We start from the raw sequence: 19,240 nt of genomic DNA, 5'->3' as shown, positions 1-19,240 counted from the left end.
CAGAGGCCTGGGCAGCTTGCTAATGTTCCACTAGCCCATCAGGCATTCAGGCCAGGAAGACTCAGGTCCCACTGGGGTACTGGTTAGTAGGAGGCAGGGGGAGGGGAAGGGACTTTCCAGGATGAGTTAAGTCCCACAAATGAGGATGCTGGGAACAAGGAAGAAAAACAAAGGGGATTATGGACTCCATTCCTGTATCCCAGAGAAGTACCCAAGGGAAGGCATAACCCCCCCCCCCCCCCGCCCCCTGGCCTGCCAGCTCCTCAGACTCTGAGCTAGCCTGGAAGAGGAGACTAAGAGGGGAGAGCTGAAGAAAGGAAGAAGGAAGAGTGGCTCCTGGGTGGCCCAAGGCGAGAGCAGTAGTCCTTCGCTGCCCACCAGAACTCCCTAGTGGAATGTTCTCTGGCAGCAGAATGGGCTTTCTGTTCAGAACCTGCCAGGGAACAGCAGGGGCTAGGGAGAACTCGTACTGGCCTGAAGGCCCTGGCTGCCTCTTCAATGAGGTTCTTAAGAGCTGGCAATTCAGACAATTTGCTTGGTGTCCTCATAAGGGCGGGGGTGGAGCAGGGGATGGTGGTGGTTTATGGAAACGGAAGAGAAATGAAGCCATTTAACATTCCTGGGGGCACTTCTTAGCCTATCCCAGCACCTCAGAGAGCAGCCTGCAGATGCAGACATGTAGACACACACCTGGAGAACAGCCCCACCATGAGAGAGAAATCAAACAGGCTTACTTCCTCTGGAGAAGTCAAATCTTCTAAGTCCTCCAACATTTTCTCTACAAACTCTTCAGTCAACAAAATCTGGGAAGAAGGCACAAGGCAGACTTTTATTTTTTTAAATATATGGTCTTTTTTGCCAATTGCTAGCTGTGGATCTTTCTTCTGGCCATGGAGGAGGAATCAACCCATTGCTCAGTTCTAGGGACAGAGGGAAATTCTTGAGACCTAACCCCAAACACACACCCCCAATGCCTCCCACCACCACCTGCCTGTGATATCACCAGAGTCTGGCAGAGAAGGAAGAGGGTCAGAAGACAGTGGGGAGGTGTGGTAGGGACATCTGGAGGGTGGGTAGTGCTGTTCCCAGAAGGGAGATGGAAACTGGTGTGGGGGGAAAACCACCCTCTTTTGGCTGTTCAGGGCTCCCGCATATGCAAGGTGGGGTGGGGGGATGGGGACAGAAAAGTCATAGAGCAGAGAAGTTGCCAACATCCTCCTTGCCCCATCAGGCTCACATGTTCCCACCTCCTTTCCCATTGACTTGGTAGGACAAAAGGAATCTATTTGGCTTTAGAATACAAGCCCTGTCTGGAATCTAGAAATGCCCCTGAAATCCAAGAATGTCTAAGTTGGATAATTTGAATATTGTGGACCAACCTCTCTCATTCTACAGATGGGGAAGGGACTCTCAACTTCCCTTTCTACCTACAGTATTCATGTTATTTCAGGCTGGCTCCCAAGCCCCTGCCCTACTGGTGCAGTCAATGCTGAGTTCTTCAAAAATCCTGAGATGCTTCTTTCCTAGGTTCCGTTCAGTTTCCTACTCTGCTGATACCTGCCACCTCAGGCTTTAAGGTTGGACAGTCTAATCCTACTATTTGGTTGACAAAACCATCATCCTCAATGCCTAAACAAAATTTCTCAGCTAGTTTGAATGCCCACAGATGCTGAGGGCTTCTAACGCCAGGCCTTCCTCAACCTGATGGGCCCCTTAACCAACCCATTGGTCTGGTAAGCCATGCTCACCACATGCCTGCACCACCTCGGGCTTGGCTAAAGATATCTTTCCTCTTCCAGATTCTGGCCCTTTCCTCTCTCTCCTCTCAGTCCTTGTCCTTAGGGCTTCCCCAAGGCTGTGGCTCTACCTGCTTCCCACATGTGAGATAAAGTGAAGTGGCAGAGAAAGGAAAGCAAGCAAGAAGGGTCCTTAAGGATGGACCCCAAAGGAAGTTGATGGGGTGGGGTGGCAAGTGAGAAAACTACCCTCAATGAGTAGAAAAATCACCATCATACCAGGTACCTGCTGACTGAACACGTATGTGTCTTATGTCCTTCAGTCTCCTTACAGATGAGGAAACTGAGGCACAAATAGGTTACAGCATGTGGCCTATGGGGCTGAGACAAGACCATATCTCAATCATATCTGGATGGGAAACTTAGTTCCTGAAGTACTGCTTCTAAATCCTGAACTTTTAGTGCCAGGACATTTGCTCCTGTATTCTTTTCTTTTCTTTTTTTTTAGTTGTAGATGGACACACTATCTTTATTTATTTATTTATTTATTTATTTTTATGTGGTGCTGAGGACTGAATCCAGGGCCTTACATGTCCAAGGCAAGTGCTCTACCACTGAGCTACAAACCCAGTCCCTCATGTATTCATTTTTTAAGACAAGGCATGAAGGCAGCCCGTATTTCACTGGACTAGCCTTCCCTTGGCTGACAGGACCCATCTTTCCCAGGATGGAAGCCCACAGTTAGGAACAAAAGCTCTGACCACTAGCCCATGACTCTTTACCAAATCTTCTGTTGGAGGAGCTCAGGCCTCAAGTGAGAAACGGAACAAAGTCAGGGCCAAGTTGGCCCAAGGGAGTGCCTACCTGAGGTGTCCCCTTCTTGTTCTTTCTCCAAGTTCTTCCTAGACTGTAGTTATACCCAGTTAAACTCATACCCAACCTTCCAGCAGCCCAAGCCCTTTCTCTTCATACTCTTATCCCAGGGAACATCCCTCCCTGGCCACCAATTCCAGAGTTTCTCTACCAGTTATCACCAGTCTGCTCGAGTAGTATAACGTCACATTTATATATTTGGCATTTCCAGGGCTTGTTGCCATCTCTGCAAATGCTAGCGCAAACACAAGCATACCACAAACCCAGTTACAATACAATGGCTCCAGTCTGGGCCAAGCTGGGTTCACTTCTAACCCATAAATATTTGAGGGAGGGGCTTTTTGCTAGAGCGGTCACTAGGTCTGGGCCTATAACTAGTGCTAGGGTGAAATGGGGCATGGGGAGGGTTACAGAGATGGTGGCTACCCAGTGAGACTCCAAAGGGAATTGTTTCTCAACAACAGGAAAGGTAATGCCAATAGCACTGACAAAGGTCTGGAACTGGTGCTGGGAAAGGGTAAGCTATGGAAGCTTTTAGCAGAGCCACCATCAAACGCTGCACCATCTGTGTGTGGACTTATTTTGTACTCGATGGGGGAAGGGATGGCAAGACTCGAAAGGAGGACAAATTCTAGTCACTCCTCCATTTTCACTTCTGGTGATTTGTTAGTTTCTGTTGGAAACTTCACATTATTTTTAAAAAAATTAAAGGGGAAAAATTATACATGAGATCTTCATGATATTAAGGGTGACATTCTCTGCAAAGAAACACGACAGACTGTCATAGCTCCAGGCACCTAATTTAATTTCCTTTGGGAATTAAACCTTAGAAGCTTGGATTGAACAAACAGGCCCTGTTCTTTGTATATTTCAGAGCTAGAGCTGAGAATGTTAACAGATCTTATCAAAAGGACACTGGAGATAGACAGCTATGATGGAGTAGCTCCTGGGAGCTCTCACGAGGAACAGACTCACCGTTGTGATGTAGCTGTGGGAAGAGTCTGTGAAGGTCTGGGGCTTGGAGCACCTGAAGCTCTCTGGGTCCCCATGGAGCTGCCTGGCTCTGCCACAAATAATAATGGGAATGGCTATGACAGTGACAGTTAAAATGACCAATAGCAGTGACTCCCCTGCTAGGTGTTTGACCTGAATCTTCTCAGGGAATCCTAAGATGATCCTGCATAGGAGGAAACTCTCATCACCAAGACAAGAGGATGCTTTTTTACCCCAACCTTAGAAACCTGTACACTTAGGGCTGGTCTCTCTCTCCTCCGATGGGGGAGGTGAAGGTCACTTTGGCTTCTACCAGTGGCCCAGAAAACTAGTAATACCAGCCCTAGCCAGCCACACAGCTCCTGACCACCCTCAGTTCAACAGGACTGGAACCCAAAGTATTACAGACATGCAGCTGTTGAAAATCCAGGCTAGACATCTGGAAAGGAAAGCAAACCATGCCTCAAGATGGTTTCCAAGTGGATCCAGTAGGGCAAATTTTTAGGCTAGCCTGGTTGAGTCCCTATATTTCAACAGTTCTGCTAGCCCAGAAAACAGCAGAAGTAATAATGACAAGAATGATAACTTCACCCTTTTATATTTGCACTCATGAAGAGCCACACAAAAAACATTTAGGTTTGTGTACAAACTGCCCATGGAGTGAGGTGACCCTTGAATGAGAGGCATACTTTCTTGTAAGGCTTTTTTTTTTTTTTTTTTTGGTGGGGGCAGTACTAGGGATTGAACTCAGGGGTGCTTGGCCACTGAGCCACATCCCCAGTCCTTTCTTATATTTTATTTAGAGACAGGGTCTCACTGTATTGCTTAGGGCCTTGCTAAATTGCTAAGGCTGGCTTTGAACTCATGAACCTCTTGCCTCAGCCTCCCCAGCTGCTGGGATTATAGGTGAATGAGCGTGAGAGCCACTATAAAGGCCCCTGTGAGGCTTTTGAAAATATGGAGATGTTAGACACTAAGTCCTCCTGAATCAGAATGCCCGGGGCAAGGCCAAGGCATCTTCATTTTCTTTTTTTTCAGTAGCGGGGATTGAATCCAGGACATTGTACATGCTGGTCAAGTGTGCTACCACTGAGCTATATTCCCAATCCTTCTTCTTTTTTGTTAAAATTTTGAGATAGGGTCTCACTAAATTGATCAGGGCTGGCCTCAAACTTGTAATTCCTTACAGTCTCATGTCACTGTACCTGGATAGCATCTGCATTTTAAAAAGATACCTCAGGAGATCAAGGTGGAGAGAGTGCTAGGAAATAGGCACAGAGGGAAAGGGGTTTGGGCAAGGCTCTACCACCATTTAACTGGCTGAGCTGAGAATAATGGCTTCTCTCTCCCCACTGGCATCTTTGGCCAGGGAAGGGGTGAGGAATCTAGGCCAGTACTTTACTCCAGTGGGCTCACATCAAGTGCCTTAGGACAGTCTGGCTGGTTGGTGGTGAGGGAAGATTGTCAACAACCTATCAATTCCCCAGGCCCCAGCAAGTTCCAGAAAGGAACCTGAAAAGTGATCTTTTGTTAGTGCCTGTCCTGGGCAGGCCCAGCTGTGCTGCAGGCAGGGGCCCAGCTGCTGCAGATCTGATGCTGATTCAAATGTCTGTGGTCAATAATATTTTTGAGGTCAATGATATTTCTGAATGGCTGACAATGCCCATTCCTTCCCCTTGGTGTGACAATTAGCACTTTGTCCAGGGCCTTGTTTGCTCTTCATGTTGACACGTTGTTCTTGCTTCCCAACAAGTTTTGCTTTCTCTTCCCTCCCTTTCCTTCTCTTGGGGAAGGAAACATGTTGTTTTCAGTGGCAAGACCTGCCAAGGAATTGCTCTGGCACCCACAATGGCAGTGGAGGAGGTAGGGACAAGTAAGCAGTCCTGTCTGTTGTGACCCTCCACCCCTAGACCAGACAAAAGCCAGGAAACAGCCTGCAGGTTCCCCCCCAACCTCACACACACACTGGGAGGAGGCAGAGATATGTGCTTGCGGACAGTGGGGGCACAGTAGGCCTCACTCATTCATTTCCTGTTCTTGGTGGGTGGTGAGAAGGTGGCTTTGGAGGTCAGAAGCAAGCTGACTCTTCTGTTCTGGCTGTTGGTTCCTAGGCACACAGTTGGGCATTATGGGTCTCTATTGCAACAAAGGTACCTTCCCCAAGCATACACCTGGGCTTTAAACCTCAACAGGTATGCCCCTGGATAATAGGTCTCTGCAACAGCCTAAGCAAAGGTCTCCAGGGAGAAGAGGTGTGGCCAGGTCCACCAGTGGAAGGAGAAGCAGTACACATCAAAGAGGAACCCCGTAAGTTTGAGCAGGGGATTCCCAAGTTGACTTCCATACAGCATCCAAATAGCAGGAGAATTCAGGATGTGAGGAGCTTGTCTTTGGGTAAGGGGGAGAGCTCAGTAGTAATTCCTCAAACATGGTTGGGAGCAGCAGAGGCCACTTGAAAACAGCTGCTGGGCGGCTTCTCCCAAGACTGGGGCCTCTCACTGGGGCTGCTAGGGAGTGGCTAGGGCTGGGGGCATCACCTGGGTGAACAGTCAGATACTGCACAGCTGAGAAAGCACTGCAGCACCTAAAAAAATATTCTTATATCTGGTAATATGACCCCTCTGTGACCTCTGGATTGAAACTTCTCCTTTTCACACTGCCCTGGCTAGGGAGGAACAATTTGGCACTGGACTGCACTCTTAGAAAACCAACATCCCAACATCAAAAGGCCAAGGGAGAAGCTTGCTCAAGCCATCAGAGTGAGAGGATGCTGGGAGATAAAGGGGCAGGAGAAGACTTTGGCAAGGCCTCCCTGCCAGGGTCTGAAGACTCTCCTGCAAAGCTTCACAGTTGGCTGATACATTTTCCATCCAATCTCAACAAGGATGAAAAAGCAAAGTAGGGCAGACAATGCCAAGTGCCTTCTCCAGAAAATGAGAAGAGTGCAGAGATACAACTGACTCCTGCCTCTGGGGCTCCCCCTAATGCACTGCACCTAACTGGTACTGCCCACATGCTATTCTTCAGTGTACCGGGGCCCTAACTTCCCTGGTACTGGGTTACCCTGAGATGTTGAATATGGGGGAGTAGGTGCCGACCCAGGAGAAAGTGGATGTGGAGGACTGTCTGGGGCCACTCCACAAGCTCTGGAAAGAGGCTCAGGTTCCCTAATCTTCTGACTTTTCTTCTCAGCCTTTTCTTTGTCATTCTTTCCCTATGCATGATGTCTGCCTTGCTTTTCCCCCAAGAGATAACAGGCCTGGGCTGGTAGCCAGAGCAAGGTGCCAAGGCTGGGAGTAAGTACTTCCAAGGCTGTTGATGGCTGATGCAAGAAAGTCATCCCACCCCTCCTGCTTCAGCTGGGACCTACAGGGAAAATTCATGCAGCAGCCAACAGAACAGAAGCCTGGGTTTCTCTACTTCCTGGGTCTACTACATTCAGCTCTTTCCTGCTCCTCTACCCCAACAGGCCTGGGCATACAAGACCCATGGAGACACCCCAAATTCTGGAAACATAGTGAGAAATGCCTGCAAGGAGCAAGGGCAGGCCTCTGAGCTGGGGTCTCCCTCCCCCTGGAGGTCCTGGGGCCCTTGGTGGCCTCACCTGTGACTGAAAGTCTAACTCCAGGGCTCCAGGAGGCTTTGGACTCCTGGGAAGATAGTTAGACCCCTGAGAGGCCCACAAGTCATTACAAGCCCAGATTCCCACAAGCTAGAGAGCTGCCTGTGACCACAAGGCAAGACCCTAAAGGGGAAAGTGGGCTGGCAGTCAGACACAGAAAATGCTGACTGCTTGCCGGGAGGGGAGGAGGGCTGGTGTGGGTGTTGGCTCCACTGCTGAGAATCCGGCTGGCTGGGGGCAGGGTCGGAGGGTTTCCCAGGGCTCCTTGCAAAGGGCCTGAGAAACCCCTTGGTGATCAAGGGTGCGAGCCTCGGGAGTGGGGCCTCAGCCAGCCTTCCCAGGAGCTCTCCTGTGAGCTGGCCTGTGGTGGACCACACTAATGAGCCCATAACACAGGCCTTTGATTAAGCAGCTCCCAGCACAGCAACTTTATTGAAACATGCCGAGGCCAGCGGCTCGTTCCCACCACTTCCCGGTTCCCCAGGCAACAGCCCACAGGAGGGGACCATGTGCTGGGAGTCAGCGGGTGCTGAGAGTCCAGGCTCACTGAGGGGCTGCCAGGGAGTGAGGGGGTTGTGGTGTTGGAAGTGGGAATGCCAACAGCCAGGGGATTAGAGGCTTTGGAGTTAGGTGGGGCCTGGAAGGCTTTCTATGATGACTGAGGGGTCTTGTGGTCACCTGCAGAGTCCTTTGGGGATCAAGCTTCCTGGGCTGCTGAAAAACTAGAGAGGCTGACCAGCTTAGTTCTCAGGGCAAGAAGACATTTCGAGGGGGGGATGGCAGAACAAGGGCAAGTTAAGTTTTGAGGATACCAAAAAACTGGGTGGACTTTCTTCTTGGGTTTGGAGAGACCCCAGACTCTATTTTCTCCAAACAAAATATCTAAAACCTTCAAATACAGGCACATGCACTATGAGAACACTTCTGTCAAGACCTGCCAACATGACATCATCTGTTGGAATGACAACCTATGAACTCTCAGGGGTTGGGGTCTCCTGCATAGGCCCCAACTCTCAACTTACCAGCTACCAGCTCTGCCCAGAACAGGCCTGTTCCCTCCTGCTCTCAGCCAAGGCACCAGTGGCAGCCTGGGACATGGGTGGGGGGTGGGGCGTGGGGGCAGCAGGAGACCTTTTCCACTTGTGCTGGGCTAATTTCAAATGTTACACTTCAGAGCTTTTGCTACAGTAACTATCAACACCACATGGACAGAAATCTAATGTTACCAAGTGGGACTTTTAAAATGTATTTATAACTTTATGGTTCAAAGTAATTTTGTTATGAAACAATGTAATAACAACAGTGGAAAAAGGCAAGATAATTTATGGAACACAATATCCCTAAAGCACTAGCTTCCACTTCTACCTCAGCTAAGTCTAGGGAGTGCGGTTGGTGTCCTTTGTTTGCTGTTTGTTTTAATTAAAGGTTAGGATTTTGGTGATGGGGGTGGGGGCAAGCCTGAAGGAGGAGGAATTCTGCTGCAAGCAGACACACGTGGACAAAAACATGCCCATATTAAGAATATTACAGACCCCCAGCTGGGTTAAACCCAAAAAACCCAGCAAAATTATCTTCCTATCTACTGTAATTCCCCCATGTTCTCTCTAACACACTACAAACAAGTTTTGGGCACCTTTAGATTAGGGTCAGATCCCTTTCCATATTTTTATTTTTTTGGCAGTGCTGGGGGATTGAACTCAGGGCTTCCAGCATGCTAGGCAAGTACTCTGCCACTCCCTAGCCCAAAAAACTCCTTTTCTTGATATTCCTGAGAAAGATAAGGGAAAGTATTCACCCCCAAAGCAAACAAAGCCCAAAAAGGAGTGTGAAGCACCAGACACAATACCTCTTAGAGACCTGGTCAGAGTGGATGCTAGAAGAAGGCTGATGACTCTTAGTTAGCCCCATCACCCTGCTAGGTATCAGCTCTTAAAGTTTCCTTCATCCAGAAGAGCAAAGAAGAATAAGCACTCTGGACAAGCCAGCAGGTTTCTGTTCAAATTGTGTTTCCACAGGAGAAACAGGGAAGTTGACTGATGGGAGGAGACTCTGGCCTGCCCATCCCAGCCCCAAGTCTGGGCACAGATAACCACTCCCTATAAATTCTTTTTTTTTTTTTTTAAATATTTATTTATTTATTTTTAGTTATGGTTGGACACGATACCTTTATTTTATTTATTCATTTTTATATGGTGCTGAGAATTGAACCCAGGGCTTTACACATGCTAGGCAAGCGCTCTACTGCTGAGCCACAACTTCAGCCCTACTTCCCATGAATTCTCATAAGATTTTCATATAACTGCTGAGAGTGACTTCCATATGTCCTCCATCTTGCTTCACTCTTGGTTTCCTGTACTTTAATCTTGCCCAGGGTAGGGGAAGTCATATTCCTCACACCTGGATTTTCATAGGAACCCGAATCACCAATGGCCAGGGCCTGGAGAGTGATCACTTATGTCTCATAGGAGGCCAGGAAGTGCCCCTGCAGCTGCTGAGATGGGCAGCAGCATCCACACTCATGACCACACAAAGGCCTCAGGCCCTGAATCCAAGAGGCATCTTATAACCAGCTGCTCAGGAAGAGCGGCCAAGGGAGGGGAGGGCAGGTAGCCAAGGGAATAGCCTACGGGAAGAAGATAGGGAGAAGAAAAAAAGCCTTCTCACTTGTAACCAGGGTCCATGAGCTGCGTAAGGATGCTCCTCAGTGGCAAAGGCACCTTCTACTCCAGTGGAGACAAATGTGATGGCCATATCACCCGTGATACTTTTATATGTAAAGTGCCGTCCATGCAGGAGCCTGCCCCTGGGGATGGGAACATGGAGACAATGAGGAGCTGGGCCTAGAAACAGCCTGAAGCACAGCAGGCTTGGTCAAAGTTCTGGGACGATGAGGCTATGCTTTCTGGGGCAGGATGCCTGACAAACGCCCTCCTGATGGCCCACCTGCCCACCAACAGGGGACCATAACCAAACCGCTCATCACAGCACCTTCAAAGAGAAGCCTCCTTCACCAGTTCTATAAAGCCTTCCTCCTGAAGTGCTCAACCAGCAGAGACAACTCTAGATCAGAGTTCAAAGGGCCTCAGTGGTGATAGATTCCAACTCCCTCACATACTGGTGGGAATGGTGAGGCTAGAGAGGAAAGTGAGCAATATGCCCAGGGTTATACCCAGAATGAAGAGGGAGTCATGTCCTCCTTTGCTTGAGGGATGGAGGTGAAGTGATACCAGGCCTTCCCAGCAAGAAAGACAATTCAGTGTCCAGGGCAGAATTTTCCACCTGCTCCTGGGCTTTCCTGTAACATTTAAACAGCTGGTTTAAAGGCAAAAAGCACATCTTTATTTATTTATTTGTTGATTGATTGATTAATGAAGCCAAGTGGGGTCACTCTGAGGGAGCCACAAGAAGTCACCCTTAATCCCCAGTCTGGAAATATACCGGGGGAAGGGGAGGCAGTGACAACTTAGGGGGCAAAGATGCTAGTCAGCAAGGGAAGCAACACCTGCTCTTTACTCTCTCAGGCTGCCTTACATTAACCCTTCACCAGTCTAATGGCCTTAAGCCTATACCAAAGAAATAGCTGAGGAGGAAATTATTGGGAATCTGGCAGTGGGCCCTGCCGGGTCCTGTTCACTCTGATCAAGCAATCTTTGCCCTGCTGCCCAGGGTGGCTGGCCAAGGTTGGCCACCCTCCAAACTCCTTCCCCAGGCTCCAGGGATATTAGGGAGGATCCAAACCATGCAACCCCTTCTTCCTTGTCACTGTCCTCCAAGTTAGAGGGATTCTTGTTGCCTCTCCTGCTAGCAAAGTGACTGTGGAAGGCCAGAGGACTGCAGATGAGGCCAGCTGTAAGAGATTCAGCTCAACATAATCAGCTGACTTCTGGCTACAAGACTGGGTTTCTGATCTGAACGGCAGCAGAAGAGACACAGCTGGGCTTCCTGGTCTCTCAAGGAGTCTGCTGGGCTGGTCATTGGGTATGAAGAACTGAGAGTTTTTCATGGGAAAGGCAGCAAGCAGGAAGAACCCACCAGAATCTTCCCCCTGGCAACCAAATGCTACTGGTGACTCAGTCATCCCTGACCCCAGGCTTGTGGGATAGCAGGGGGCATCTGAGACTCCCTTAGTTACTAAAACTCCCTAAAGAGGGCAAGGCTGAAGAACAATTCCTGGATAAAGGAGAGTTCTTCAGCACCTATTCCCTGTGGGTTCTCTGACTCTGAAACTTGCTAATGAGAATGGTCTGTCGACCAAGCAGCCAGAGATTGCTTGTGGCTTTGCTCATTGGAGCCTGCCACTGCTCTACGCTGAGATACAGAAGAGAGCCTTCCTCTAGGGATAATTTATGTGGCCAACTGGCCCCCACTGCTTGCAGACTTCTTACAACCTAAGCTGCCTAGAGGTTTCCATAGGGAGAATGACCCAGTGACATGGGGATTGATGGCTGGTTTGGGGTCCCCAGGATCACATATAGGTCCAAGATCTGCCTGAGCAGTTTTCCTCCCTCCCTGTTCCCAGACTCTGGTCAGATATGCGGGCGGGCTTCCTACAGGGGCCTTGCTGGGTAAAACAGCAAGCATAGGTCTTGAGGAATGGAGGTGAAGTGGTACCAGGCCCCCCCTGGGGGTGGGGCGCATGTTGGGGGAGAGAGATTTGGGAGGCTCTGAAGTGGCCCCAAAGCCAGGTTGGGTGTCGGGGGAGAGGGGGTGGCTCCATTGTGGAATAATCTTGGCTCACCTTAGGCAGAGAGGAATGAGAGCTCCTGACTCCTGGTTGAATTTCAGATGTACACTCTCAAGTTGTCGGGTGCGGATGAGCTCGTGGGGAATAATGGTGGTGGAGCTGTCACTTTCCAGGCTGTCTTTGCGGCTCCTGTGAAACAAGCATGGAAACAGGTTTAGTACATGGTGAAAACCACAGGGAGGAGCAAGATGGGAGTTTCTGGCTATGTTGCTGATTAATACGAATCATGGTGCCTGATACAATTATAGCAGCCACCCTTCAATCTGTGCTTGCCAAGTGCCAGTCACTGTGCCAAGTACTTCCACTGACTGGCTACTCCTTGTGATACTCCCATGAGGTGGGCACTATCATCATCTCTCTCTTACAGATAAGAAACTAGGACCAGGGAGGTTAAGTAACTTGCCCCAGGTTGCACAGCCAGTAATGGGGGTGGAGTTGGCATCTGTCTCAGGTAGATCTGTTACTACAGCCTGTATCATTGGCCAACAATACTCTAAAGTTTATGCCACAGGGTTTTGTTTTAATCTGTGAGATCAGTAGGGAGCCTTCTCCCCTGCTGTGGGGCCTGAGAGCCCTTGTTCCCAAGGCTGACATGGGAGAGCTCCCCAAGATCTGGCTCCAAGAGCTTCCATCCAGCTGACCCTGAAAAGACTGTGAGCATGCCTATTCCTACTAATCGCCAGGCACTGAAGTGACACATATTTTCTTCATTTAACCAGGAAGTAACACAAACCTCACTGAGGGGTGGGAGCTGGGCTCTTGGGACTCAGGCCACTAGGCTTGGCTGCCCACTGTGTAGGATTGGACCCCTGTGGCCAACCCCAGTAAGCTATCACTGCTGCCTCATTCTCCCTTTGTGCAGCTCCCTACCAACAGCTTGTCCCACTGCTAGGCCACCAGGTCTCTTTGCATTCCAAGATTTGCTCTTTCAAATTCAGCTGCCCCTACTGACAACCTTTCAAATCTGCCTCAGCAGGAAATGAGGGTCACCCACTGATCCCATTCAAAAGGCCGGATTCTGGTTTGGGCTGTGAATCTCAAAACAATTCCCCAAGTGTCCATCAAAGTACTTGGTGAGAAGCTCCAGTTTTTATCATTCAAGCAGCAGGCAGGAGCCACCCAGGATGTCTGGGCTCGACAGCCTCTGAAGAGAGGGAGAGGCCAGGCCTGACCTCCTCACACACTGGAGGCTGAGCCCTGGGGCCTGCAGCCAATGAGACGCCAAAGGCAGAGTCCTCCCAGGGGGCAAGGGTGTGAGGCCAGCACTGGACAGCAAGGGTCCTGCTGAGGCAGTGCTTAGAACTGCTCCCTCCTGAGTCTTCTCCTTCTATGTGAGGATCCTTCCCCAGATTTGACTGCTCTTTCACAAAAGCCATCACTTCCTCTGGCTTCCCAAAGCCACTTGAAATGGCCTTTCCCCTTGGCAAGAGCTTTTTTAAGACCTGTGAAGGAGACAAAAGCTATGAACAAGAGGGTCATGGTATTTCAGGACTGGAAGGAAACTCAAGATTGTTTAATCTATCTCTTTCCTTTTCAAAAAAGGGACAGCAAGGCATCCAAGGCAACAGAGCTGGTCTATGACAGGCCAACTTGGGAACCCTGGACTTCTGACCAACTAACTCTTTCCCTCCACCAGAGCCGCTACACCTCCCTTTTGAGGAGAGTAACACTAAATACATCAACTCAGTCAGGCACTACTGATGGGCTCAGAGGTGACACCGGTGCCCTCTAGGTCCAAACAAGAACAGAAGGCAGGAAACAACAGCAGCTCCTCCAATCTGCTGGGTACTTTCTCTGTGCCATAGGTTTACTCCCTAAGGCAGGTTCTGTTAACCCTTTTACAGATGAGTTGAGGTGACAAGCCTGAGTTTCACATAGGGAGTTTAATCCTTTATTTTTATTTTTTATGGTTTTGGGGATTAAACCTAGGACCCTGTGCATGATGGGTAAGCATTCTCCCCAGCCCCACAGAGTGAGTTTAAGTGTAAAAACTAGGGTGTGACTGTGCTATCTGACAGGTTCTTATATCCAGGGGCACCACCATGCTCATTCTGCAGAGGGGCTGAGGCCTAGCCCTAGGGCAGGGCCCACAGGCAAAAGTGCTGAGGAACAGCAATGGGAGGTGGAAGGGGGCTGGTGGGAGAAGAATCAGCAACACACAGGGCTAGAGACATCTCAAGCTGGAGGGAAAAATAAATTGTTGAAAGTCAGCTAAAGTCACCTTGGTAACTGCCACAACACACTCACCCGGAACGAGGACATCAAACCCAACTGCAAACAGCTTTAAAGAAATGGAAAAGAACTTAATCATCTGAAGAATTAATGTGACAAGTGCCCACATTTACACCTCCCACCAACCTTCAATCATTTGAAAAACCGTACTTTAATCTTTTAAAAGAAAAAAAAAATTGCAAAACGCTAGATCTGCAGTCCTGGAGCTTGGGTATTTCCGGCACGCTGCTTCAATGGAAAGGCGGCTGCTCTATACACACGCAGGAGCCCAGCTTTTTGCTGATTTGTTTTTTCTGGACATCGATGCAGAAGCATGAATTATTTGTGTGGGCTGGGTGAGGTATTAAATCTGCAGCCGACACAGGTTTGCAATGTTTTGCATGGTTGTCAGCTTAATCTTAGTCATAAAAAAATAAGTAGTGTGCTCGGCAGCATGGCCTAATTTTTCAGCTGGGCTGTTTTCTCCCTGAGTTCCCAGTAGAGGAGAAGGCAAAGGTTTGGGGGAGGAAGAGAGAGGGAGGGGCTCCTGAGATGGCATGACCCAGACCCACTGCCCCCCACCCCCAAGTGCTTATGTTCTGGATTTGAGTCCTTGGGTAACTGACTGAACCTTTCTCTAAGATTTTTTTTTTTGTGGTGCTGGGGACTGAACCCATGGCCTTGTGCATGTGAGGCAAGCACTGTACCAACCGAGCTATATTCCCAGCCCAAGATTTGTTATCTTTGATGGGAGTAATAACAGTAGAGTCATCATATTGATTAAATGAGATGACTCGTGTAAGTCCTGGGATATGGGAGGTCCTCAAAATATAGCTGACTGCCTCTCAAGTCTCTCTGCTCCTCCTGCCAGAATGTCCACAACTTATAGGAACTTGTTTGCCTTTCTCCAGGACTCAGTCCAACTGTCACAAGCTAGGTCAATTTCCCTGAGCTTGGGAGAGATGGGGCCTGAAAAGGCTCCTGACTCCTGGAGTGGACACTATAGGCTATCAGTGCTTCTGGAAGGCTAACTACAGGCCAACAAGACCCCTTGTGCCTTTGTTCCACTGAAGGAGGAGCTGGTTCAGCCATCTTGTTTCTACAGGGCATAGTCTGCCTCTCTGCAATTCTCAAACCACTGGCCTTCAAGTTGCCCAGTAGTTTAATCCATCTTTCCATGACAGCCTTTTGAATCCCCAAGGCTGCTCTCACATCCCATCAACAGTTTCTTTTTCTAGGATCTGTGGCCCCAACTTTCTACTACATTTCTTGACAAGGTTCTGAAATCCTCCATCCATTCAAGTCACCCTCCCTTGGATTCATTTTAGCTTGTCAAAGCTAGAGTGTCATGTCTGGAAGTGAAGTGTGGTGTGTGGAAATAAATACAGTATGTGGTCTGACCAGAACAGATCACAGAGGCCCTGGGCACTCTTGTTTGGGACACTTTATTTCTATTAAAACTGTCATCAAATTGTCTATTCTTTGAAACCTCATCAAACTACCAACTCATATTGCACTCCCTCAGTCAATGAAATCTCCCTCAGGCTTTCTCCCATGGGTTGCCCTTAGAACTTTTCTCCCCCAGCTACTATGTACTGATGATTATTTGCAGCTAAGAGTAGAACTCTTGTTATTTGGCTAGGATTGCAAGCAGTTCAGATAATTCTGAACCTGACTCTGGCATCCATCATATTGGCATTCTTTCCTGACTTCACATCACTGACAAAACTGATAAACTTGCCATCGATGTTCTCTTCCTAGGCTTTGATTAAATAGTAAGCAGGCCAGGGCTGGCAGACAGCCTGACAGACTGACATCATTACTCTTTGGGTATCCTCATCCAATCAATTATAAATCAACCCAACCTTCCCATCACCAGTCTCTCACCCTCCTGGATGCTCTCTGGACACATCTGTGTTGCTTATAATTTTAAGGTTGTTGCTTAGCATCTGGATGGTCATCTTAAGTGACAGCCACCATTTTAAGGAAAAAGTTTCACTTTCCTGCCCAAGGGCCTTTCTGAGAAAGGCTCACCACTCCCTCATACCAACACAACCCCTGACTACCTGCATTAGGACCCGCCTGGCTCTGATTTCTGAGCCTGCCCCATAAAAGTCCTGGAACCCAAGCCTGTTTTGCCTTTCTCTGCTATAGAGAGATGTGCCTTTATTTGTCATCTCTGACAAATAAACTCTTATGTGTATCGCTGCCTGGTCTGTTTTTCATTTCTCGCTTACCCATCTCTCGTTCCTCACTTTCCCTTCAATAATGATGTCAGAGCGTTCTCAAGATGTCTTTCTAAACCCTGTGTATGTGAATCCAAAGGACTTCTTCTGTCTTCCAGGCAGGTAAGCACTTCCCAAAGCCTTATTTTCTGATTCTCAGGGCTCACTGTTCCCAAAATGTCTGAAGCTCCTTGCTGAATCATCTAGTGCAGAATTTTCATGAGAACTGCGCCAAGCTCACTAGTCTGGAGAGTGCAAATGCTCTTGTCATCCTGAAACTTTTGGTTGCTTCCAGGTTGTCAACTCTCCTCTCCCCAATTCCCTCAGAATTTCTGATACCAGCTGGGCCTGGGAGCACATACCTGTAATCCCAGCTACTTGGGAGGCTGAGGTAGGAGGATCTCAAGTTCAAGGCCAGCCTCAGCAACTTAGTGAGACCCTGTCTCAAAACAGAAAGGACTGGGGTTGTAGTTTAGTGTTAAAGTGTCCTTGGGTTCAATCTCCAGTATCTATCAATTAATCAATCAGTCAGGGCTTCGGATGTAGTTCAGTGGTAGTGTTTGCTTCACATGTGCAAGGTCCTTGATTCAATCCCTAGTACCATAAATAAGTAGGTAAGTAAGAAAGAAAGAAAGAGAAAAAGCAAAAGATATGAACACCAGTCTCTTTACTTCCACTTCCAATTCTCCTAAAATCCTTGTGGACCAGGAGATCTGAATGCACAGCTTCCATCCTTTTGTCACTGCTGTGACCCTTCCTAGGCTGATAATCATTGTGTTGAGGTGGCAGCATTACACAATTCAAGTAAAATTTACTTCTCTCTGCCACTGATTAGCATTACTCTATCCAAACCGTGAGGTCTTCTCCAAAGAGTCACACAAAACTAAAGCCCTTTTTGTTGGTCATAGCACTTTGTTTTTGTCTATAATAGATTGAACCCAGGGGCTTTCTACCATTGAGTTACAATCCCAGCCCTTTTTAATTTCTTTCTTTCTTTTTTTAAAAATTTTGAGACAGGCTCTCACTAAATTGGTGAGGCTGGTCTCCAGTTGTGATCCTCCTGTCTCAGTCTCCCAAACTGCTGGGATTATAGACATGTGTCACTGCATCAGCCTTCATAGTACTTTTTAGCAGGACTCAGTTCTTGAGTTTCAGCTTTTTTTTTTTTTGACCCTGTTCTTTACATCTGTGCTGGCATAACATGACTCTCTTTCCAGCTATTGTTCAAATTCTTCCCAAATTCTGAGTTGTGAGGAGAATTCTCTAAATACCTGCACTGGTCCCTGGAGGTCTTATGCCTCCTTTTAGTTTTCAGGGAACTATTCACAACAATAATACCAAGTGATACCTTTTATTAAGCACAAACAATAGTTCTGGGTCCCCTAGTAAACCCTTCATATATTTCGCTTCCTTTAATTTTCATAACCCAATTAATAGGTGTTACATTCCTCATTTTACAGATGAAGACACTGAAACTCCAAGACTTAAATAACTAGCTCAAGGTCATGCAATGAGCAAATAAAAGCTGAGATAAAATCCATGTCTTTCTGATGCCAGCCAAAATGTTGCTATATTCTCCTTAAGAAACTTTTATCTTCCTGCCTGGCACAGTGGTGCATTTCTGTAATCCCAGTGGCATGGAGGCTGAGGCAGTAGGATTTTAAGTTTGAGGCAAGCCTCAGGAATTTAGTGAGACCCTGTGTCAAAATAAAATTTAAAAAAGTGAATGGGGATGCGTAACTCAGTGGTTAAGAGTCTCTGGGTTCAGTCCCTAGTATTACAACAACAATAACAACAAAAGAAAAAGAAAGAGAGAGAGAGAAACTCCCATACTTCCATACTTTATGAGTTATCCTTTCTTCTGGGGTTTCAGCCCATAAAGGCATAGCTCTCTTCCCTGAACATCCCAATTCCTCTTTTTTTTGGGGGGGACACGGGGGGGATACTGGGGATTGAACTCAGGGGCACTCAACCACTGAGCCACATCTCTAGCCCTTTTTTGTATTTTATTTTAAAGACAGTCTGAGTTGCTTAGCGCCTTGTTTTTGCTGAAGCTGGTTTTGAACTCATGATCCTCCTGCCTCAGCCTCCCAAAATACTGGGAGTAGAGATATGCGCCACCCACCACACCCAGTCCAATTCCTCCACATCTCTGTAGTGCTGGGGATGGAACCAAGATCCTACTCAGGTATATTTGGCAAGGGCTCTACCACTGAGCTGCATTGAATAGTTCATTCCCTGAACTCTGAACAGAACATCCTTCCTGGGAGATAGTTTCTCAAAGGGCATTCTATGGAATTCTCAGAGAAGTTTCTAAAAAACAAAATAAAACAAAACAACAACAACAACAACAACAAAACAGATATGACAAAGGCTGGATGCAATATGCTCACCTCAGATTAGAGGTTCGCAAAATGTTGGTGAACTCCAAACATTTTGAAGGTTTACAAAAGGAGAATTAATTGGTTTCCTTTTGTGTAAGCCAACATTTTCCAACCTTAACCAGAGAACCCCTCTTTTCATAAACTCACCAAACTCCCCTAAAAGACAAGCTTTTGGCTCTTTCTTATCCCACCCTCCTTTGTTTCCATCTTCCCAAGACAACTACCTTGCAAGTTTGTGTGGATCTGTATTAAGTGTTCACATTATTACCACTATATCAATCTTATTTATAGGTGAATCATGTAGTATACTATAATTACTCTTCTAACATGTCTATTTCCTTGGATTTAATAACTGTCTTAGTTTTCTTTCTTTTTATTGTATTCCTCTTGTAGTCCTGGGGATTGAACCCAGGGCCTTGCATATGCTAGGTAAGTGCTCTACCACTGAACTA

General features: G+C 47.7%; 1 protein-coding gene across 14 annotated transcripts in view; it reads right to left on the bottom strand.

The window, feature by feature from the left end:
- Sufu (SUFU negative regulator of hedgehog signaling) overlaps positions 1-19,240 on the bottom strand; it is a 120,045-nt gene that overhangs the window by 12,226 nt on the left and 88,579 nt on the right. For 7 of the 14 annotated variants that reach the window (XR_007349131.1, XM_048807240.1, XM_015494721.2 and 4 more), the window contains exons 9-11: positions 11,963-12,097; positions 9,889-10,027; positions 735-803 (exon numbers count right to left, since the gene is read on the bottom strand). Coding sequence is in view for 8 of the 14 variants with exons in the window: in XM_048807240.1 (XP_048663197.1) it covers positions 735-803; positions 9,889-10,027; positions 11,963-12,097 (343 nt within the window). In the remaining 6 variants the exon portion in view is untranslated. Of the gene's footprint in view, positions 1-734; positions 804-3,584; positions 3,673-9,888; positions 10,028-11,962; positions 12,098-19,240 lie in introns of all 14 variants that reach the window. The other 7 variants (XR_007349132.1, XR_007349134.1, XR_007349133.1 and 4 more) reach the window with 3 other exon arrangements.

This window comes from Marmota marmota, unplaced genomic scaffold (genome assembly GCF_001458135.2).
Source record: "Marmota marmota marmota unplaced genomic scaffold, marMar, whole genome shotgun sequence".
Lineage (NCBI taxonomy): Eukaryota > Metazoa > Chordata > Mammalia > Rodentia > Sciuridae > Marmota > Marmota marmota.
Note: the sequence above shows the minus strand (reverse complement) of the source record. Positions and strands in the feature narration are given on the sequence as shown.